Raw genomic sequence first — 24918 nt, 5'->3', positions numbered from 1 at the left:
TGCAGGAAAATCATAGCAATCAGCATTGCAGAACATACAATCAAGTGAGCAAGGGTCAAACCTACAGCCATCCAACTACTCCAGACCTTCAGTTTGCCAAACCACCCCTTTGATTAACGGTGTACACAAAAAGCTCTGCCAATTCTGAAAAACATGCCATTTTCAAAGTTCCTCCAAGGGGGTTTTCAAAATCTGCTGACAAATCCAGCACAAATTCCATGTTGGTCCAGGTTGGTTTATGCTGGTCTAGCTGGTGGACACCAGTATAGTCATGCTGTTCTCAATCAACACTGAGCTGGTGTAGCTGCTCCACCAACGGACCGTGCACTTCCCATGCTGGGAACCAGCAAACCAGCATCCCATGCCAAATATACCTTATGATGGTCACCAGCAATTCTGGTTTTAGCTGTTAGATTATCCCTTACACTGATTATGAGTTTACAGTCTTACATTCCTTTTCCAGTCCAGATCATTATTTGCTTTGAGTAACTATAATCTACAACACTATCCTTTCTTCCAGTCAACCAGTTTCTGCATTGCCTTTTGTATCATTGGCAGATTGTTGGCCTGATTCTCATTCAAAATTAGCGTTAAAGTGCACGTAATGAACACTAGCTTAGTCCTCAAAGAAAATACTGGGTCTATGAAGAAAACCCAACATACATGTCTTCCTGTTTGGTTGCAATGAAATGAATTGTTACACCAAAGATGAATTTCCAGAAACTGCTCATATAAACAAATGTTTATAAAACATTTCTATAAAAGATCATGTTTTCTCCTGTCTTAGTTAAGTAGAGTCTCAGTACAGGTGACTATCCCTGTAGAGTACAGTGGTGGCAGCTTATAGACAGACTACACATCCCTTGCACATGTGTAGCATCTACACATCCCTTGCACTTTCATTTATTAAAAATTCTGGAAACTTTGATTATGTTCAATAGGAATGCTATTGCTACTGGTTGATGCATTTACCATGTTTCATCTGTGTCCCCAGATATTCCTGTTCTATTCACCTGCTCATCCATTCTTCTCATCAATAGTTAAAGGTAAACAAATTTGGCTTTCTATCCTCGAAGGAGGCTCGAACCCGAGGCTCGGTTCAAGCTCAGAGCTCAACCCCCCTTTAACAGAACTACGTAGAGGGAGAGTGACAGAAATAGAGGAGGAGACGCAGACGTGGAGGGATGCCAGAAGAATTGTCGCTGGGACAGAGCAATCATTATATACGCTTGTAATTATGATTGACAGGACTCAATGATTAGGCTTCTCCCGAACCTACATTTGGAACTACTACACATTCCTGGATCATTATCAGTACCTGACGAATGCTGACCAGGGGTGCGTTTCCCAAAAGCATCGTCGTTAGCCAACTATGGTCGCAAGTTCTGTCGTTATCAGTATAGTTCAACGAGTCGGTGTTTCCCAAAACCATCGTTCTAACAAACATTCACAAACAGCATCGCAAAGTTGTGTGTTTGGAGTGACAGCTCTCAACCTGTGGTTAGAATCAGAGTTTCTTGTTTTCATGACTATGGACTCAATGAATCCTTATCTTGAGCAAAATAAGCAAGCTGACATTCAGTACAATCTATATTTCTTATTTAGAATACATACAAATGTCATTTACGTCTTTTAGTTTGTCAAGATATTTAAAGCGTAGTTGTTACTCCACCACCTGTGGAGTAATTTGCGACAATATGGTTTCAGGAAACAGTCGTGACTAGCTAGTTGATTTCTTCAACGATGCATCGTACTGTGATAGTGAAGCAGCGAGTTATGTTGTTGAACGGGAAACACACCTCTGATTTGCTTTCGATATTAGTGTCAAAGTGGAAGTGCACATAATGAGCACTGGCCTAAATACTTAGAAGGAAGCTGGTGTCCACTGAACACACCCGCGCACTGGAATGCCTTCACGTTTGGCTGCAGAGATGACCTGCTCGAACCTCTGTAGACTCTCCTCTATAGAGCAGTTGATGTTCTTCCAGCTAAACGTCTCCGAGGCAGAACCAAACACTGCCACTTCAGTAGCTCCTGCTGCAACCTTTAACAGGAAACATTTAATCAAGTCTGTGCTTATAGATGTTGGCTTGTGAGTACAACTTGCTTGATTAGCAAGGAAAGCAATTAACAGAAATGGGCTAAACATTTACAAATAAATGGTACAAGATGCAACGGTTGCTCACTTATGTAAGGTAAAGGGGCAGTGGACGCGTAGGCAGAGCGCATGCATAAATAAAGTGGTTTATTATACACGAAAAACATCATTGACCTGGCATGGAAGGTAAATTGGAAATGTCACTTGTAAATACATGTAAATGATGCAAATATTTACTTACAGCTGCCTGGAAACCCTGAATATTGGGAGTCAGAACTGGGTATCTTACATCAGGAGACCTTTTAATCCCTTTCAACACTGCACTGTGGTCTGCCATCTGAAAAACAAACCGACAAGAAATTATGCTCAAACTTTATCCCACAAATGCCGTTTTTTTAACTCGAATACCAAACCCAGTGCTTTTGTGCGGATAGAAAAACCAAAATGCCAACACGTCCCGAGGATCAACGCTGCACCTCGTTACCTGAGCAACCCACTTTGAAGACACAAAGCTAGTGGCTTCGATGACAGGCAGACCGGTCTGAGAGAGCATGTCTATCAGCTGGATTTTGACTTCTGTCGGCACTATTTCCTGCAGAAACACAATGACACAAAAGTCTTGGGTTTCTATGAACACATCCAGGGAGCGTGCACATCTGTGAGCCACAACAGCACCACGCTATTGAGATGAATAATTTATTTGTCACTATGACTGAATGAATCGTTTTCCTGTGAATATATACAATAAGACAGTACCTACTAAACTCAAACCAGGCTCAATGGAAAAACATGCCTGTGGCAACATTTCTGAAAAATAATACAACATTGCTTCATGCCCATTCACAACACTTTCACAGTGAAATGTCCAGTGAGTGATGCCATAAGCGTGTTCATTTTTATAAGTGCACATACAAATGTATATTTAGTATGTTCACAGCAGTTTAGAAATGAAATGTTAATGCTTTATCGCATTTAAAAAGAGACAACCTACAGTAAACCCTACACTCTTAAAAATAAAAGTTCTATATTTGCACCCATGGTTCCCAGTGTTGGCGGTATCGCATTACAAGTAACTTGAGTTACCTAATCAGATTACTTTTTTCAAGTAACTAGTAATGCATTACTTTTAAATTTACAACAAAATATCTTGAGTTACGTTTTCAAAAGTGACGCAAGTTACTTTGTTTTCCCATGTATTGACTGACAGCTCTCTTGTCCCCATGTTGAGAGGATTGTAAGTACAGAGGCGTTGTGTGTGAACATGATTGTTATTGTAGTTCTAGACTAATTGAGAGCTGGCATTTACTCATCTCATTTGACAAAAAAATCAAAAACAACAATCAGTATTACTCAAAATGAATAAAAACAGTGAAATGCAATCTCAGAATATTATGCAAACCTAATTAAATATATTAAATTACATTAATATCCTTTATGTACTTAATCTCACTTTATTAACAATGTATTTTCTGCTGGCCTTCGATGATCCACTTCAATCATACTAATAAGCAAAAATGACTTTAGATGAACATCACATTTGTGTTTCATTTAAAAATAAAATGGATTACTGAAGTAAGGTTGTTTTTTTGTTGTTTTTTTACTGCGCCCTCTACCGTACAGCTGTGAATTTGCATTTCCTTCAGCCTGAGGCTTATTTATTTCACTTTTGGTGTGAAAGGGCCTTTACATTTGCCAAAAAGGTAACTTTTTTGTTGTTATTAAAAAACAAACAAGCAAGCCCAGCCAAGGTGAGAAAAAGTAACGCAAAAGTAATATAACATATTACCATAAAAAGTAACTAAGTAACGTAATTAGTTACATTTTTATGGAGCAACACAATATTGTAAAGCATTACTTTTACAAGTAACTTTCTCTGACAGTGATGGTTCCATGAAGAACATCCATAGAACCTTTCCAATGCACAGAAAATTCTTTAAAGTAGAAAAAGGTTCTTTAGTTTATTAAGATGTTCTTCACACTATGAAAAAATAAAAGGTTATTTTAAGAAATATTGACAGAAAGGTTTCTTGTGGAACCAAAAATTATTCTTCTAATGGCATTGTCATGAAAAACCCCTTTTGTAATCTTTATTTTTAAGGGTGTACACTAAACCTAACCAATAGCAAACATGCGATAAAAACACATTTGCTGAAGTAACCATGCCATTTTAACTTTGAGCACTTTTATGGTGACTTCATGAGACTCACCCCGAGTGATCCGCATGCCTGTACAAGGTGAGCTACTGAGCAAGTTTACTATGTTAGAAAAGCCAAACATTTAGGGCTGGTTATGTGATACAAATGTCAAAAGCTATTAGTTTACCAATCATTGCATTATGGTAAAAGTGCTTTAAGGATATAATGTGCAATGTGTAGTGTACTGAATGCAAAAATGAAGGTAGAGGCACATTTTTCCAATAAGCCTGTGTTGGCTAAATCGTTCTAAAGATGTGTCAGAATAAAACATGTAATTAATGAGCTATCTGGTGGAAGTACATCATGTTTCCTCTATGTTTTGTGCTCACCAATGTCTTTATCATGTGAACCAGGTGTGATTCTCTGTTTGACACAACTGCTCAATACATATATATGCCGTTGGGTTTATGTTTCGATTTTTCTTTTATTTGAAAGGAGAATGCTAATAAAACACACGCTACAAGCATTTTAGAATTGTGAAATCTCTACCTTCTCATTTTGAAGCCCATCTCTTGGTCCAACCTCCACAATTTTGACATGAAGTGGAAGCTTAGGCAGGTCTGAACACTGTAAATTGAAAAACAATGAGGAAGGAAGGACCATATAACAATTTCACAGAGCTGTACGGAAAATCTGAGATGTGGATTAAGACACTTCCTTTGTCAAATGGTGCGTTCAACTTCATGTTTTAAATCTGGTCTTAAAAAATCCTTGCCAAGTCATTTATGACATAATGTGCATTGGACGCAAGCACTTCCTCTCTTTCAATGGTAAAACCAAAGCTTAACCTTTGAATTCGTTGAGCAGCATTACCACGGGCCAATGCTGTGTTTATAGAAGATTTGAATGGCTATAAAATCTCAGCCTCTTGATACTGAAATGCTCGCTTTGAGGAACCGCACAGATTCTTTAGAGCCGAGTTTGATTTAATTGTGCTGTCATGGAGGGAGGAAATGGATGTGTGAAGTGAACGATAAAAAGTTCTTTGTAAGAAGTTTCTGACAGTGTGCACTGGGTAGGCAGAGGAGAACCGATGAGGTTTGTCCCGTTATCACCCCAGGCCTGCAGTTAGGACAGCCTATTAAATTCACTCATGAATCAAACTCGCTCTCTTTTAACTCGCCGCTCAAGCCAGAAATACAGGCTCCACTAGAAATGGATCAAGCTTTTTCTTCTTATCAACTTAATAAATTAGACCAAGAAACTTTAGCTGTCTTTTGTATTTTTAAAACATTTCTGGTCTGCGTTTTCAAGAGGAACTTTCGATAAAAAAAATAAAAAAATTGGAAAAAAGTGAAATGACCATAATTTTTATATTGGTCTAATCGAAAATCATGGTTTCTGGTTTAAACCTGTTTTGTTCAGTTTGTATAAAAAAAAAAGAAAAAAAGAATGATAGTAGCACTCCCTATAGAAAAAAAAAAAAAAGAAAAGAAAAGAAAACATTCTGTTTAAATTGTATTTTTGCTTGACACCATGTACATGTACAGCCATCATATACTGGCCAGACTATACATAATATTTTAGTTTGTTTATTTAATTATTGTTTTTTGTTAGTACATAAAAGAAAAAATGATGCATAATAAAAAGACATCACAATAAACATTAAGGTCTTTCGAAGACAATATTCCTGTCTTTATAGATATTGAAAAATTTGATTTGAGTTTTTTCTATTTGAAAATTCTACTTCCATATTATAGCTAATTTATCTTTTGTTTATGGTGAAATTAAGTTGAAAAAGTATAATTTACATCTGATTAATGTAATTCTTTCAAATCTGAACCAATCAAGTACTCACTGAAACTGTAGTTCCCTTTCGTGGTCACTACGAGTTACGTCGTGGCGACAAATGGAGTTTCGCTTAGAAAGCCTCTCACCTTCTAGTATACGAAACGAGGCATAGCGTAACTCCACCCCAACTCGTGGGTATATAAGGAAGTACGCTGGCAACATGCAGTTATGTTTTCGCTTCGGAGCCAAGAGTTTTCTTCACTCCCACAAGCCATTCTGAATTATCTTCACTCTAAGAGACGAGCGGCTCTCCAGTGTGTTGGTGTAACGGCGCGTTCCAACAAGATCACATTGCCTGTTGCTGGTCTGTGCAGTGATCTGCCAACAGTGTGTGTGCTTCTCCCTGGGCGCTTCAGCACTCTGCTGAGCTTTTTCCTCTCTCTAAAATAGCTGCACGTCGCATGTCTTTTTCAAGACGGTTCGCCCGTGTGTTTTCTCGTCTCCGCCCCTTATCCGGCCAAACTCCAGGCTAAGTAGCACTCCTGAGACGGGCAACTTGGAATTAGAGCTCAGTTCTTCTCAGGAGCTGGTAGCAGGACCACTCCTTTCCCCGGCCCTCTCCCCAGCCGGGGGAGAATCTTCTGTTTTCTAAGAACTAATGCCCCTTCCTCCGAGCCCCAAGAGGCCATGGATGGCAGTGTGTGACGCTCTGCCTCACCACTCTCGTCCCCCTCTGTCACCAGACCCCTGTCAGAGCAGGCCCCCGTGTAACGCTTGTCCTTCCCTGGCCTACTCTGTCAGGACGCGGCTTATGACCGTGCCCCCACACCTGGACGCTACGCCTCCCATGTCTGGGCCCATCAAGGGTACGTCTGTGGTTCGCATGACCCCGCTGGTTCAGTTCTTAGGCCTTGATTAGAGCTTCCCATCCTGTCCCGCTGGGTCATGAGAAACATCAGTTCGCATGGTCTCCTCCCCGGGGGAGTGCGCTATACCATGATCGGTGGCTATGCCCCTGTCATGCATGCGGAGGTCGCCACCCTACTGGCGAAGGGTGCGATCGAGATAGTCCCTCCAGCCGAAATGAAGTCCGGCTTCTTCAGCCCCTACTTCATTGTACCCAAGAAAACCGATGGGTTATGGCCAATGTGCCGCTACGATGGGTTGTGCCGCTACGGTAACACGGGGTTCGCATCCTGAATTATCTCGATGACTGGCTGATCCTAGCTCAATCTCGAGACCAGGTTTGAGAACACAGGGACCTAGTGCTATGGCACCTAGTCCGCCTGGGCCTTCGGGTCAACTGGGAAAAGAGCAAACTCTCCCTCGTGCAGAGGATCTCTTTTCTCGCCATGTGCGTGCAGCTTACGAGCGAGTGCGGTTCCACTGAAGTTATTTCAGAGGCTCCTGGGGCATATGGCATCCGCAGCCACAGCTATGCCGCTTGGGTTGCTTCATATGAGACCGCTTCAGCTCTGGTTTTGCGATCCGGTTTTGAGTACCGAGGTGGGCATGGCAACTAGGCACGCTCCGAGTACCAGTTACTCAGACCTGCCGTCAGACCTTCACCCCGTGGACGAACCTCAGCTTTCTACGGGCCGGAGTGCCCTTAGAACGAGTTTCCAGGCATGTTGTTGTATCAACAGATGCCTCCACCACGGGCTGGGGTGCCATGTGCAATGGACATGCTGCCGCGGGCTCCTGGACAGGACTCCAGCGCCTTTGGCATGTCAGTTGCCTCGAGTTGCTGGTGGTGCGTTTGGCTCTGTACCGCTTCCGTGCGTTGCTCAAGAACCAACACGTACTAGTCCGTTCAGACAATACCACGACAGTAGCGTACATCAACTGACAAGATGGTCTACGCTCCCGCCATATGTCGCAACTCTCCCGTCACCTCCTCCTATGGAGTCAGAAGCATCTGAGGTCGCTTCGAGCCATTTATATCCCGGGAGACCTTAATCGTTCAGCCAACGAGCTCTCACGGTTTCAGCCTCTTTCTGGAGATTGAAGACTCCATCCCCAGACGGTTTAGCTGATTTGGGAACAGTTCGACATCAGGGTCGTGCTTTCCTTCCTGCAAGAAGGGTTGGAGCGAAGGCTGTCTCCCTCCACCCTCAAAGTGTATGTTGCTGCTATCGCCGCACATCACAATGCAGTTGAAGGTAAGTCCGTGATGAAGTACGACCTGGTCATCAGGTTCCTGAGAGGAGCGAGGAGACTAAATCTTCCTTGCCTTCCTCTCGTACCCTCTTGGGACCTTGCAGTGGTTCTATCCGCCCTGCAGAGTGCTCCCTTTGAGCCTTTGCAATCAGTCAAGCTTAAGTTCCTGTCATTGAAGACAGGGCTCCTGGTTGCATTGGCCTCCATCAAGAGGGTAGGGGACCTGCAGGCATTTCAGTTGACGAAGCGTGCCTGGAATTCGGGCTGGCCTATTCTCACGTGATCCTGAGACCCCGGCCTGGATACTTGCCCAAGGTTCCCGCCACTCCCTTTCGAGATCAGGTGGTGAACCTGCAAGCGCTGCCCTTGGAGGAGGCAGACCCAGTCTTGCCACTGCTCTGTCCAGTACGTGCCCTCCGTGCTTACGTAGACAGAACGCAGTGTTTCAGGACCTCAGACCATCTCTTCGTCTGTTATGGTGGGAAGCTGAAGGGAAAGGCTCTCTCCAAGCAAAGGTTGTCTCACTGGATAGTGGATGCCATTGCTTTGGCATACCAGCAGCAAGGTCGAACATGCCCCCTTGGTGTGAAGGCACACTCCACCCGGAGTTTGGCTTCCTCTTGGGCTTTAGCACATGGCGCCTCGCTAACAGACATCTGCAGAGCTGCAGGCTGGGCGACACCTAACACATTCGCAAGATTCTACAATCTCCTAGTGGAGCCAGTTTCCTCCTGTGTACTCGCTTCAACTAGCCGGTACTAGGATCTACTCAGATGTCTTTGCTTGCTCGCCATTCCACTCCTCGGACTGGATACGTGCAATATTCTCCTCAGGTGAGCTGAGGCCCTGAGTTCCTCCAGCACTATTGACGTCAACCCTAGTGTATGCAGCCCGTTTGCGGGTCATATGTGTATTCTGTAAGTCCTCCCTTCGGGCAGGCATTGTGTAGGGGTGGGGGAAAAAATCGATTCTTAGATGCATCGCGATGCGGACGTGGACGATTCTGAATCGATTCACAAATGTCAAAAATCGATTAAAAAAAATTTGATTTTTTTCTCTAACAACATAATATTGACGGAACACAAAAGGCGGAACTCTAAAGCGGACGTGCAGTGCGCGGACAGTCTGTGGCGTGCACATAACAGAGACGCGCACATAACAGACGCATGATGGTTGAGCGCCAAATTCGAACTGCACCCTATTCGTTAAAAGCTAACTTATGGAAGATTGGCAATTTCTTTGTGACCCATTTAGTATTTTTTGTATGAGAGCTGCTTTCTGTATTGTTTAGTTTTCACATCAATATGCTGTAAACCGATCTGTTATACGTATGTTATACTGCCTTCCACAGTCACAGTGTCAGTGCAATGCCAGTCACAAAAAGTTACATTTTGACTGTGCTCTCTGCAGATGTTCATTCACTTTTTTTGTATAAGCTGTTTTTGATTGTGGTATACAGCAAACATTTCAAGTCATAACTCTTTATTATTTAGTTGTGTATAAAAGCAGCTTTGTATGTTACTAATTATTCAGAATATGCGTAGGTCCACAAGCATTATGTTTGTATGAAAGCTGCTGGTACATAATTCAATATTTTGAAAGAAAACTGTTTGTGATTTTGCTACAGCAAAATGTTTTTTTTTTTTTTTTGTCTGAAGGATTATATTGCTCATTGGAAATAACAGGAGGATGTTGGTTAGAAGTCTATTATTAAATGCTAGAGATTCAGAATATGCTTAAGTTTGTTAGTATGCTGCTAGTACAGGCACACATTTATTTTCCTGTTGGTTCTTTGGTTGGGACATATGCTGGCAGATGTAACCTTACAGTTGACTTGCCAAATCACTTACATTTGTTTTATTAATAAAATTAATATAGGAAGTATTGGAAGTAAATTTGTTATGGGTCATCATAAATACTTTGCTTTAAAAGTACCATGTAGTCAAAAAAAGAAAAAAGATGCATCGATAATCGTTACCCACTGAATCTTAATCGAATCGAATCGTGAGGTGCCTAGAGATTCCCACCCCTAGCATTGTGTTGGTATTCCTGTGTTAATTAGGAGTCCTTCGTCCGAGTTACGACGTAACTCATAGTGACCATGAAAGGGAACGTCTTGGTAACGTATGTAACCCTTAGTAGGGAACGGAGACATTACATCTCCCTGCCACTTCCGCTGTACCACTGGAACGCCTGAGTTCAGTCTCGGCTCCTCAGCGAGAAAACATAATTGCATGTTGCCAGCGTACTTCCTTATATACCCACGAGGTGGGGTGGAGTTACACTATGCAAAATCCGCAGCCCCATTGCATTTTCTTGCCATTGGCTTGTTTTGTATACTCGAAGGTGAGAGGCTTTCTAAGCGAAACCCCATTCGTCGTCACGACGTAACGTCTCCGTTCCCTACTCAGGGAACGAGGGTTACATACGTAACCAAAACGTTCCCAGCGTGTGTGTGTGTGTGTGTGTGTGTGTGTGTGTGTGTGTGTGTGTGTGTGTGTGTGTGTGTGTGTGTGCGTGTGTGTGTGTGTGTGTGTGTGCGTGTGTGTGTGTGTGTGTGTGTGTGTGTAAGATGAGAAAAGGGGGAGACTTGATAATGTTTAATGTTCAATCATGTTGTGATTGCAGCATTTTCTTAGGCTGAGGACATAAAGAATATGTTATTGCTGCTTAGTGCTTACTATACTTTACTAAAATTGTGGACTTTGCATTTAGTATTCTAACACAGTATGTGCTATTGCTTGTAAACAGCCAGCTAGCTAATTGAATTAATGAAATCCTGCTTGGGGACCTTATCAAATCACTTTGAGACAACTTCATTTGATCACCTAACACTAACTTCATTTGATGATGTATGAAGTTATATTAACAAACTGTGATTATTTGAATAGTGTAAATCCAACACACTTTTTTTCCACTGTATAGCCTTTATAAATAATATTTGTACTCACTATGAATAAAAAATGTTGGGCTTTAGGAAAATAAATATTTTTTTTAATTAATATTGAATCAAAATGTAAGGTTTGAACAAATCTATAAATACACCTTGAGAAAAAAACAATCAAAAATCTTTTCTTTTTTTAATTCAAAATAAAAAAAAATGTCAGTGTTTCAATCCCAGATGAACCCTGTAAATGACTTCTGGGTATAGACCTGCCACCTTGTCATTAAACAATGAATATGCATAACTTTTGAAGTGGTAAACAATGGCATTTGGCATAAATAACATTGCACCTACTTGTGGAAAAGCACCATTTTGTATTTAAACACAAGTACAACGAAAATTTGAGAGCTCTAGTGGAGATGGAAAGTGAATAAAACTGATATATGCACAAATTATGCATATAATGTGTAGTTTTCTGCCTAACACTGTGTTTCACGAGGGTCAGATCATTTTCAGCTGCTCTTTTACGAGACTCCATTGCTATATTTCCATGTATAAATCTTGCACATGCAAAAACAGACCCCCACCTTCTCTTCCCACAGGAGCCGTGGCAACCAGGGATGATCCCGCAGGAAAGTCTCATAGCTCAGACAGTGCTTGACCGCAGTGGAAACGTTACCCATCCGGCTAGCACGACCCGCTAGCCCAGCGCTGTTCCCGGATGACACCTGTAGAGATCAGAGCGCATATGCCTTTCAGCATCACTTCAACGGGCTCGGGATGACTCAGCTGTTACCATGGCAACCGCATCCCTGCCTCCTGCGCACAGTGATGTCAGGAGGGGGAGGGAAGAAGACGTTACACAGCATTTTGTTGGCTTTAGACTGACAGCTCCATGTGAAGTACGAGCCCCGCTGGGATTCTCGGCTCTACAATAAGACTAACCACAAGCTGCTTATGTTCCTGCCTTCGGCTCCCCTTCCCAGCGGAAATCTCCAGCTCGAGGGAAATACGCTCTCTTCATTGATCTCCTGTGACTGAGGAGCTCATGCTTCTCAATGGCCGGCCGTGACTCTCTTGCCAATGTCAACTGTGCTCTGTTATAAAATCTCTCTGTAAAGCCCGGCCGCAATTTACTTGTGAAAGAGCCATTCTTCCTGGCCCAGGTGCTCACAATAGAGAGGTTTAAGGAAGCTCTTGTGCTGAACTCTTCCTCAGTAAGACGCTGGTGTGTGTCGTGAGAGGGTGTGTGTGTGTGTGTGTCGTGAGAGGGTCTGGCCTCTCTCTCACGGGGGGGAATGCAACCGGACGCATTTATTAGGTATCAGCATTTCTCGCATGGCAGAGGCTGATAAATCATAAAGAATATCAAAACATGTTCGTGGTTCGACACTTCTTGGACAATGAATAGCCATGACTTTTCCATGACCTCTGAAGTCATTTCATTAAGTTTTTTTTTTATATATATATATAATTTCGATTTTCAAGTCACTGCGACCTGTAAACCCCTTCGAAGACTCACTATGTTTGCAAAAAAAAAATTATGCTGGACAAGATTTTGTGAAACCTTTTGTAACTAAGCAAGCTCGACGTGTGCTTTTAGTTGCATTAAATGTGCACTTCATATCTTATTTAAAACAAAACTGCAGATAACTTGCAGAAACAAAAGGCCACGTAAGTGTCTCTTGAAGTGTAAGTGTTAGAGAAACAAACAAAGTGCAAACAAAGTGTTGCTTTAAAATTCCTTTTAAATCATTGTTTTAATAATCTTTTGTCTTGCTTTAAAAAAGTACACTTATTTTGATTTGTTGACTAACTAAAGCACAAGTCCTTGAATATAATATCATTCAATATTACATTTAAAGTTAATATGTTTTAAATTGCGACTTCATCATTACACCTACCTAAGTAGGTAAAAAAATAAAATTTCAGCTAATTGCATTTAGTATAAATATAAACGGTAACACTTTCTATGAAGTTCATGCTTAAAACAAATTATAGCCCCATTTATACTTAATATAGTATTACTATTCTATAAATATATTATAAAGACTCATTAAGACCTATACTATACTACAATTACTTTTAAGTCATACATTTGCTTTTTCAGTGCGCATGCTCATAATCCATTATACACTGATTTAAAAAATGATCAAATATAAAATAGATCCAGAGACACTTGCTGTACCAATTAGTTATCAATTTGCCCCAAAATCCTTGGATCCACGAAAACGACTAAAAAAGGTGTATTATTCATGCCAGGCCAGTAGATGGCGATGTCACTTTGTAAAGTAACGCCCATAGACTCATAAACGTATACACATGAAGTCCTGGTTTTCACTAATTGGCGTTTTTGTAGTTTAAGTCAAGTCAAGTCAAGTATATTTGTATAGCGCTTTTCACAATACAGATTGTATCAAAGCAGCTTCACAGTATTAAATTAAAATAATACAACAAGGTTTGTTTCTAGTGGAATTTATTGATTGATAAAATCAAATTAAATATCCCCAAAATATCCCCAACTGAGCAAGCCAAAGGCAACAGTGGCAAGGAACCGAAAAACTCCATCAAGTGACCTAATGGTGTCCTAAAACTCCATCAGGTGACCCAATGGAGAAAAAAAAAACCTTGGGAGAACCCAGGCTCAGTCGGGGGCCAGTTCTCCTCTGGCGTTTATGAACTAGAGGCCGGATTGTAGTTTGAACTGTAAGATTAAAAATATTATATGAATGCCTGGCTGAAGAGATGCGACTTTAATCTAGTTTTAAACTGGGAGAGCGAGTCTGAGCAACGAACAGTATCAGGAAGGCTATTCCAGAGTTTAGGGGCTAAATGTGAAAATGCTCTCCCTCCTTTGGTGGTTCTGGATATCCTAGGTATGACCAAAAGCCTTGAATTTAGTGATCTTAAAGAGCGCGATGGATTATAGGGCGATAGAAGATCCGTTAAATAGACTGGAGCTAAGCCGTTTAGGGCTTTATAAGTCAGTAGCAATACATTGTAATTAATACGGAACTTTATAGGTAACCAATGCAGTGATGATAAAATCGGTGTTATATGATCATATTTTCTTGATCTAGTAAGAACTCTAGCGGCTGCATTCTGGACTAACTGTAGCTTGTTTATTGAGGATGCAGGACAACCAGCTAATAAAGCATTACAGTAATCTAGTCTCGAGGTCATGAATGCATGAACTAACTTTTCTGCATCAGAAACTGATAGCATATTACGTAGCTTAGCAATGTTTCTAAGGTGGAAAAAGGCTGTTTTTGTAACATACGAAATATGATTTTCGAAAGACAGGTTGCAATCGAGTATAACACCCAGGTCTTTTACTGTAGAGGATAAAGTAACAGGACATCCTACTATATTAAAGTTGTATTGCGAGAGGTTTTTTGAACCGATAAGTAATACCTCTGTCTTGTCTGGATTTAATAAAAGAAAATTACGCGTCATCCAATCTTTTATATCTTTAACACACTCTGTCAATTTGGATAAATAAGCGTTTTCATCTGGCCGTGATGAAAGATACATTTGAGTGTCATCAGCATAACAATGGAAACTAATTCCATGTTTCTTTATAATATTTCCAAGTGGCAGCATATATACTGAGAATAATAGAGGGCCTAACACAGATCCCTGCGGCACTCCATAGTTTACTGGAGTTATGATCGATTTTTCTTCATTTAAATAGACAAAATGGTAGCGGTCATATAAGTATGATTTGAACCAGCTTAATGCTTGTCCTTGAACACCAGTATAATTTTGTAGTCGATCTAAGAGTATTGTGTGATCTATAGTATCGAACGCAGCACTAAGATCAAGTAAAACTAGTATTGAGATACAGCCTTGGTCAGAAGCTAAAAGTAAATCATTTGTGATTTTAACGAGCGCAGTTTCAGTGCTATGGTGCGGCCTGAAACCAGACTGAAACTTTTCATAGATATCATTTTCTTGCAAGAAAGAGCCCAGTTGAGCGGACACCACTTTTTCTAATATTTTTCCATAAATGGAAGATTTGAAATGGGTCTATAATTTGCTAGGTTATTATGATCTAATTGTGGTTTCTTAATGAGAGGTTTTATAACTGCCAGTTTAAATGTTCTTGGAACATGACCTAAAGATAAAGACGAGTTAATAATATTAAGGAGAGGCTCTTCCACTACAGGTAACACTTCTTTCAGTAGTTTAGTTGGTATAGGATCTAATAAACATGTTGTTGTTTTAGATGAAGTATATACTTACACAGAGACAATAACTTTGAGCACCCAGAAAAGCACTTTAAAAATGTAACGGATTATAATTATAAACCCATCTTCAAAAGTTTGCATTTTCAGGCCCCCAAAATGCCTTTGTCGTGTAAATCAACGGCCAAACGCATAAAAAGTTGAACGGAGAATGGTGTCATGTAAACGGCCCCTTTGAGTTGTCACAACAATATTTGCTTGGCCAATGATATGAGTTTTAGGCGGGACAATCTGTTTGTCTGACAGATTGAATGCAAGGACATTTCTTCTTAATTGCATTTACATATATAGTCTACATACTAATTTGCACAGACTTTCCTGTTTATCTATGAAAGCATGTGATCCAGCTGAGCCGGAGCTGCCGGGACCCTTCTGTGACGGGGTGTGTGTGTGTGTGTGATTCAGAATTGCCCCCAGGAGTTTGCCGTATTAGATCTGTGTCCCTACCGAACCATTTAGCGTTTCCTTTCCTTGAATGCTCTCTAACTAAAAGGACAAAAAGTGGACATTCATCTTGACAAATACCAGCTGTCGGGGTTTACTTCAAAGAGGTGAGCTGCACCTTCAGGGCATCCTGGGTAATGTAAAGTAACACAGCACAGGTGAGCGAGTGTGGGGGCTTTTCCCAACTTCTTTTATCATCCCAAACGGGCTCTTGTCAACATTTAGCCAGTGAGCATGACAGCAGGATGAAATGTTAAATAAAGCACAATTTCATTAGCCATTACCTGAAAGCATGGGTTATTTTGGCCGTACCAGATGTTCGCCTCTTTTTACCGTATTCCCCTTGCAATTGTAGATGATTTAGGAGCAGACTCCTATGCGATGGGCTGCGTTTTGCACAAACAAATCCTGCTGGGTTAGCTTCGGGCCTCTCGCGAATTAACCTTTGCCTCTGTGAACTTAAATAGGTAAAATATTTATGCTTTGCTGTCTCTTGTAGAGTAATCACTGGTGGACTATCTATGGGGCGCACCGTGTGTTTTCCCCGCGGGCCGGTAGATTTGTGGGCTGGCTGTAGACACCGAATTTAGATACAAAGTAAATATGTAAAGATTTTAAAGGGATAAAAGGTCAGACATCGTCAGGCTGGGCGACTGAAACCACAGTAGCGGATCCACAATCTTCTACACGCACTCTATCACACATTTGTGGCGGTTTTACGGGATTGTAAGGTTTGAATTTATGGACATTTTATTGCTTTTGTACACTATATAAAAGTTGTACTATGTTGGATCCATATTAAAGGGGTGATGATATGGATTTTTTTTTTATTGTTTTAAAATGTTTCTTGAGGTTCACTTGTTAATAGTTTAAGCAAATATATATGAGGAAAAACTATTATTTTCAACTCTCATTCTGATCGTCTGTCTGGAATGATCCGTTTTTAAGGCGCGGCTCCTTTAAGGCTTGTCAGTAAACGCCCACTGTTGTGATTGGCTAACGTCATTGCATAGAAAACAGTCTCAACTCCCACTCTCTGTTGCAGTGAGAAAGTGATTTGAAAATATTATCCATATAAAATTGTAATTTATAGTTAAAGCATTATGAAATCATTTACTTACGGTTTGTGATCCAATACATTTGGCTGCTTCATCTTTCAACAAAAGTTTCTCAGTGACTCTCCATTACACTGGGCCTCGTTTACATGCAAGAACAGAACAAACATATAATTCCCCAGTGTATAGGCAAATGTCAGCCATTAAGCGACTGAACGCCAGTGGGCGTGATAATGTATAACTATTGGTCAATGTCTTGCTCTGGAGGCGGGCATATGCAAATGTATTTGCCCATGTGACCTCACAGATCCCCCTATATCCAAACGTGTTGTTTTTGGAGCTTGATTAAATGCTTTGTTTATAATGGAGGAAGTTTTAAACTATGAAACTTGCAGGATGATTTCTCATGTTATGACCCCTTTAAAATCTGTCAATTAAAACCACTAATGAACCATTGAACTGGGTAACAGGGCTGTTGACGTAGGAGACAACGTGGAACATTGTTTCTGGCCCTGTAATGAGGAGGAACATAGTCATTGAGGGTCCACCCATAACATTTTGTGAATTGAAGCGATAGTTTGTGTTCCCGGTCGGTGGTTTATTCATCCCTGAGTGTATCTGATGACATTACAGTGAGTCACACTCTCAGTCATTTTCACTCAAAGATCGCTTGTAAATTTCACAAACAATTACCAATAAATGGCAAGTAACACTTTAAGTCAAAGTGGCATTTAGAAGTAGAAAACCTGAAATAGTATAGGGGTGACGGATAACGGATCTTAGTGTATTTACTAGTTGCCATACACTACTGTATATAGAGAATTTTTTTTGCCAAAATTTAGCCATATTTAACCAAACATTTATTTAACCATATCAAAAGTATTAGTTTTTCATCTCAGTTTTTTTGTGTTTATTTAAAATTAGACAAATCTGATATTATTTTAATCTCCAATCTGTTATTTAACAGTTGAGATCTTTCTCTAATGCTGATCTAACCAGCAGAAGACACTCGCCGGGTTTAAACCCCAGTTGTGCAGTCGGGGCATGTTGTCACACTGCGTTACAATGAGCCCTTATTAGAACTATGATATTCTATTCTATACTTTTATGAATTCTATTGAGAAACCATGAGAAAAAGGTGAATAAAAACTGATAGTCAATGTTCATAAATGATTAATTATTATCATGTTTTGTACTGTGTTGTATAGCTGTGTTTTCCAGTGTGTTCATTGTCAAACTGAAAAATTCTTTCATTTTAAATTGCCATTGTTTAATATGAAAAAGTTAATAATTGTATTTCATTGAGAATATATATTTAGTTTGTCTTGGATCATTTTTTGATTAGCTCAGAAAACATTTTAATCTGTTATATGGTCGTTACAATTTACCCCACCTATGGGTCATGTTGTCACAGTTCACTTCCATTCTTTCGGGGTAAATCAAGAAAAAAGTATTAATGAAGCAAAACCACATAATTGTACTAGACGTGGGAAATTAATGTGGGAAAAAATAAATACTCTGAACCCTAAGTAGGTTTACACACACTGAGAAAGTCAAAAAGTGTTCAATCAAAGTGTAATAATCTTTGTTTTATTTACAACTTAAAAAAAGAAAACATCTGTGAGACACTTCCAGGTTTTGGATGCTGGATCTCCGACTAAAAATAAAATGCTGTTAACAGGGACAAAACTCTTTCATTGTCTCCCAGAGCATTAGTTCCAGTGAAATCTAGTACACAACACCATAACAAACTTTCCCCATGACTAAAACTGGCTTTCAGATCGGTCGGAAGACTTTAATGAGGGGAGAAATGGAGCCGTGGATGAATTGAAAGATAAATGGCAGATGCGACGAAGCCTTCTTTGGATGTTTTATTTGGAGTGCTGGTGTAATCTGTACCATTATGTCAGTGAAAGAGTTTAGTTCTTCCCTTTTTCATCCTTAGCGTGGAAACAGATGTGAGAAATATGCGTTACGGGGAACAGGTTTAGATGAAGCATCAAAGAGGTTTTAAGCCATCAGATAAATCCTGAAAACATAGTGAACTGCTCAAAACTCAAGTCAGATTTGATCAATTTGCGTCCATACGATTTCAATTGTCCCATAGAAGCTGCTAGAATAGATTCAAGCTTTGATTGTAACTTCAAAAGCTCAGTGTGTCCACTTGTGGGGAACGTGTGGACACTGCAGGCTGTATTCGGCAAGAGCTTGCGGTGAGTTCATTATAACAAAAGTGTTACTGGGATAAATGCAGGTTTACACCTAAAGCAATGACGAGTATTTCTGGCAGGTATGTTTAGAATGATGTGATTTAGTAGCCTATAAAGAAAATAGTTTATCCTGAGGGTGGGTCTGTAAATCAGTTGCTTGGCTAGTGCAGGACTCCCTAGATTAAATATGAAATCAGCCATTTACTCATTGACATAGTTATTTTGAAGCATGACATTGACTGCGTTTACATGTGCACCAATATTGCGTTTTGTTTTTTACAGTAATCAGAGTAAGGACTTAATCTCAGTAAGATGTTTACATGACACGAGCAAAACTCTTCGCTCTTGTTTACATGCAATGTTCATTATTCTGATTATTAAAAAGTGTTTTTTTACCACCATTATTGGCATGCCCTAATGCACAGCAGGAATGATGAACTCACATACAGTAGGTATGTCACTGGCCACTGTGTTGCAAAACTACGGAGCCCCTAAAGGGACATGTGGTGGAAAAATTATATTATACGGGAGGAAAAATAATTAGACAATGCTTTTGCATTCTCTCGCAAATGTTTTTTCAAACCCCCGAGAAACTTAACGTTTGCGAGCGGACAAAGTTCCTCAGGGGAGCGCAATTGTTTGGCGAGCGAACGAAAAAGTTTTCAAATAAATATTTTTCCAGCCATCTCATTTTTTTTTTCCACAGGGAAAACTTCAGAATAATGTTTTTTAGTTTGAGTTTAGGAACAGTGTACAAGTATACCAAATCCTTCTCTGATAAGAACCAGAAAAGTATATCTTTCCGCCTGTAGTCTCTAATGGCCTAACATGTTCGACATTGCAGAAAAACTACCAAAACTGCCATGTTTATTAGTTTCAGTGACATTTATTCATTCATTTTATTTTATTTTACTCAACAAACTCTCTGTTTAGTCTGTTTTTAGGAAGGTTACAACTTTGGTGTTCACAACTATTGTTTCAGAAAATCGATTCATTTAGTTGGTTTTATGTTGTGTAAGTTAGCTTTAGGAAAATAAATATGACTATTTCAAAAGAAAATTTTATTATTAAAGTAGTTTTAGGTAAATTATCAGTAAAATTGTTTGATTCAGATTCAGTTAACACCCAGATGGTGCAACTTACCCACTGACTCGGATCAACACACCCCTAATTCTGGGGTAAATTGAGCCACAGGAACTCTTTATTTATAAGAAGCCCTATTTTTTTTAACCCTTTGTCATAGATGTATTCTGATCATTTAAAATGATAGGAAACATCCTGAAATTTCCTAATTTTCTCTTATCTAACGACCACATGAGTAAAAAATGGCTCATCTTACCCCACTCTGCCCTGTGCATGTAGTAAATGTAGTCAATGCTGATTGGAACAGCGCAGTTAAATACTAAACATTTCATATAATATCTTCATATCTGCAGTTTTGGTTACTCGTGTCAAATACATTTTGAATTCCCCAACATAATTTGTGATAATGGACCTCTGTATTACAGTACAATGTGTTCACCTGTTCATCCATATGGTTTACCTCTCCAAAAAAGCTGTTTTTCGATCCTGTCAAGCATGTGTGGAAGTCCAGCTGGTTCTGAAAAACTAATAAAAATGTAACTTTCTGTGTCCACCACATCACAGATTGACCATAACATTCTGCATAGTTTGCTTTTGGATTTTTGGATTACTTCGCTAGAACACTGAGCGTTAACACATTTTGACATTGATACATGTGGACAGATGTTTTAATGTGCTTCTAGATGTATCGCTTGGAACTTTTAATTGCACCATTGAGAGATCCTGCTGGCTCGCTCCACACAAAGTACAAATCCAATAAGTTCAAAAAGGTTTCAGATATATTTCAGCACTCCATTTACAGGAGCGATGTGAAAAATGAAAGAAAAAAACCAGCTGCCAACGGCTGAAGTGTGAAAAAGCAACTCTATACAGAAAAGGTCTTTTCCTGATCACGCTAAAGTATTTAGACCAAATATTAATCAGCCGGACGGCTTTAACTTCAAAATAATATACGGCCCTCTTGGAATGAAATGTAGAGCGCAGCTGAGTGTGAACCATCTAATTTAATGATGTTTGCATGAAATAAAGAATAAAGTTTTAAAGAGTGGCACAGAGAATTCCATGGAAAGTCCCTTCTCCACTCCAATGTGCAGTGAAAACATACGAGCATGAGAGGGAAAGTAAACAATGCGGAAAACGTGAACCCTTCCACATGGGATGTGAGGTAATATTTTTGTCTGCCTGCTCTTTTTGAAAGGACTCTTGTCTGCGCTGCCATGGCTTTACTCTCAACGCGCAATGCTAAACATAGACACATAGGCCTGGTTTCACAGACAGGGCTTAGATTAAGTCAGGATTAGGCCTAAATTCAATTTAAGTAGCTTTTAGAAACGTGCCTTAGAAGAAAAAAAGAAAAAAAGCATTACTGGTGTGACATGGGACTAAAACTTAACCCTACTTACCTCAAGCTCCATTTGCAAGATTGGCATGCCAAGTTGGCCTCCATTCCCAATCCATGACCTCGTTCATATATATTCCTTTTTCACATCCTCCTCTATTTTTTCAGTGCACATGAAAACCACAATTGCCAAAGCGCGATTCATCTTGCATTTGTTTACCACTGGCACATGCTGATAACATTTTATTTTAGTACATTTTTATAACATATTAGTTCCAAAAGTGTACATATTAGTACCAGAAGTGTACATATTAGTACCAAAAGTGTACATATTAGTTCCAAAAGTTACATATTAGCACCAAAAGTGTACATATTAGTTCCAAAAGTGTACATATTAGTACCAGAAGTGTACATATTAGTACCAAAAGTGTACATATTAGTACCAAAAGTGTACATATTAGTTCCAAAAGTTACATATTAGTTCCAAAAGTTACATATTAGTTCCAAAAGTCAAGTCAAGTCAAGTATATTTGTATAGCGCTTTTCACAATACAGATTGTATCAAAGCAGCTTCACAGTATTAAATTAAAATAATACAACAAGGTTTGTTTCTAGTGGAATTTATTGATTGATAAAATCAAATTAAATATCCCCAAAATATCCCCAACTGAGCAAGCCAAAGGCAACAGTGTACATATTAGTACCAAAAGTGTACATATTAGTTCCAAAAGTGTACATATTAGTACCAAAAGTGTACATATTAGTGTACATATTAGTACCAAAAGTGTACATATTAGTACCAAAAGTGTACATATTAGTGTACATATTAGTACCAAAAGTGTACATATTAGTACCAAAAGTGTACATATTGGTACCAAAAGTGTACATATTAGTTCCAAAAGTGTACATATTAGTACCAAAAGTGTACATATTGGTACCAAAAGTGTACATATTAGTACCAAAAGTGTACATATTGGTACCAAAAGTGTACATATTAGTTCCAAAAGTGTACATATTAGTACCAAAAGTGTACATATTGGTACCAAAAGTGTACATATTAGTTCCAAAAGTTACATATTAGTACCAAAAGTGTACATATTAGTGTACATATTAGTACCAAAAGTGTACATATTAGTACCAAAAGTGTACATATTAGTGTACATATTAGTACCAAAAGTGTACATATTAGTACCAAAAGTGTACATATTAGTACCAAAAGTGTACATATTAGTACCTAAAGTGTACATATTGGTACCAAAAGTGTACATATTAGTTCCAAAAGTTACATATTGGTACCAAAAGTGTACATATTAGTACCTAAAGTGTACATATTGGTACCAAAAGTGTACATATTAGTACCTAAATGGTACATATTAGAACCCTTTTGAAGGGTACTGTCCCAGTAACAGCTTTTGTACCTTTTTTTCTGAGAGTTTATTAGATCCATGTCATACAGTGTGATTTGTAATGATCTTGTAGGATAGCTGAAATCACACAGTCTGTAGCAATCACTGGGAATCAGCGGATGAAAGGCTGGCGAATACAGGTGTTTCTTTTTACACAGATTGAACGAGACTTCTGGGGTCAAATGTAGTCTTCTCTCGCCTCTTCCACACCAAAACAAGCGTGCGCACACACATACAAATAACACCGGACTCAGAACACATCCTCCGTATTGTGAGCCGTGACCTTGTCCTGGTAACTAGCGTGTAAAAAATGTGACCCAGATGGTTGACTTGCTCAGGGACGTCTGATTGAGCTGTAATAAGGGTCTAGCCCACCCACTGAAGCCAAATTAGAAAAAGGGTATGTGGAAAGATGAAGAAAGTAAACTGGAAAACATTTTGATTAGGTCGAGTTTCAGCAGCGTTGTGGGCCGACTGCAAGCGGACACTTTCAAAATAAACTATGAGGCCAGAGAAAAGAAAAATGTTCTAGCTTAGGATAGGGTAAAGTAATGGGAGAAGAATTTCACAAATAAATATGACAACGTTGATACTTTACGAGAGTGATTGACATTTTATTTATTTGTGCCATCAGTTTGTTTGTTTTCATTAATTGTCCACAAACAGAACAAGAAAAAAGTGGTTTTTTTACTGTGTAAAATCACAAAACAAACTCTTCCATGCCTTTAGGTGCTTCACATATTTCTCCTAATGTCACGTGGGTTAAGAATCATGTGTTTTCCATTCATTTAAACAAAGCTTTGCACGTGTGGAGATTGTGTTCTCTTGGGGTGTAGTGTCCTAAATATTTACCTAACAAGATAAAACACATCCCTAATCATGTTAATGTGTACGGAACAACAGACCTGCATTTTTAGCAGCGTTTCGTGTGTAGTCCACTGTAGGTTGTGGTTTTATTTCAGCGTAACATGGACGTGACTGACAATCGCCCCTTTGAAAACACAAAACAACGAGCATATGAAGTTCATTACCACAATGAACTCGAAAAGCAATTTGAGCAAGAATCGAAACGTATGAGGCACAGATTTGTGGTGTCCCCTGGTTTTATGGTTCAAAAAACATCAAATCCAAACTCTGAACAATTTCATCAAGCGTGTTTACACGCACAGCATTTTCCGATTAACTTCCATAGTCGGGTTAAGCCTTTAATCTGGGGGGGGGGAAGTTGAAAAAAATGGTCTCCTCTTTGCTCTAAAAATGACCTGGGTCTGTAATTTTTCACAGCTGCCTGAGCCTTGAGTCACAGCACTCATAATCACTTTCATTTGGACACGCACAGATTTAAATAAACAGTTGATATTCTGGTAACACTTTAGGGACTCATTTGTTAACAGGTAATGCATTAGCTAACACGAATTCATATATTTGGTAACACTTTATTTCGATTGTCCCACTTTAGATACATTCTGCTAACTAGAAGAACTGCTTAATATCTGCCAACACTTTATTTTGATGCTTAACAACAGACATTCTACTGACTAGAAGTAACTACCTAACCTTAACCTAACAGTCTACTCTAATGAGAGTTAGATGACATGTAGTTGACAACTTACTTACAGTTAGTAGAGTGGCTAAAGTGGACCATCAAAATAAAATGTTATCATCATTTTTTTTTAAAGCATTAATAAATCTTTGTTAATGTTAGTTAGTTCATTGTTTGGTCATGTTAGTTCACAGTGAATTAATTTTGTTAACAAATTTTAATAGTGTATTAGTAAATGTTGAAATTAGCATTACCTAAGATTAGTAAATGCTGTAGAAGTATTGTTCATTGTAAGTTCATGACCAGAATATCCGTTGTTTATTTGAATCTGTGCGTGTCCAAATGAAAGTAATTATGAGAGCGCTGACCCGAGGCACAGGCAGCTGTGAAAAAGCACAGATCCAGGTCATTTATTCGAGAAATAATGAGACTATTTTATTTTATGTGTTCCGCTAGTTATGGATATTCATTGACATGTTTACATGACACGACATGATTACACGACAACTGGGTTAATACGTTT

At 39.3% G+C, this 24918-nt stretch overlaps 1 protein-coding gene across 3 annotated transcripts in view; it reads right to left on the bottom strand.

Annotated features, from left to right (window-relative positions):
* Positions 1-11818, bottom strand: part of hmgcll1 (3-hydroxymethyl-3-methylglutaryl-CoA lyase like 1) — a 29151-nt gene extending 17333 nt beyond the window's left edge. For 2 of the 3 annotated variants that reach the window (XM_084391571.1, XM_084391572.1), the window contains exons 1-5: positions 11656-11818; positions 4783-4860; positions 2583-2690; positions 2340-2435; positions 1896-2044 (exon numbers count right to left, since the gene is read on the bottom strand). In XM_084391571.1, coding sequence (XP_084247697.1) covers positions 1896-2044; positions 2340-2435; positions 2583-2690; positions 4783-4860; positions 11656-11751 — 527 coding nt within the window. In that variant the 5' untranslated portion in view covers positions 11752-11818. The remainder of the gene's footprint in view (positions 1-1895; positions 2045-2339; positions 2436-2582; positions 2691-4782; positions 4861-11655) is intronic. The other variant, XM_084391573.1, reaches the window with a different exon arrangement.
* Between the last annotated feature and the right edge of the window lie 13100 nt (positions 11819-24918).

The sequence above is a fragment of the Rutilus rutilus genome, assembly GCF_951802725.1.
Source record: "Rutilus rutilus genome assembly, chromosome: 20".
Classification (NCBI taxonomy): domain Eukaryota; kingdom Metazoa; phylum Chordata; class Actinopteri; order Cypriniformes; family Leuciscidae; genus Rutilus; species Rutilus rutilus.
This window is presented reverse-complemented; position numbering and strand designations above follow the sequence as displayed.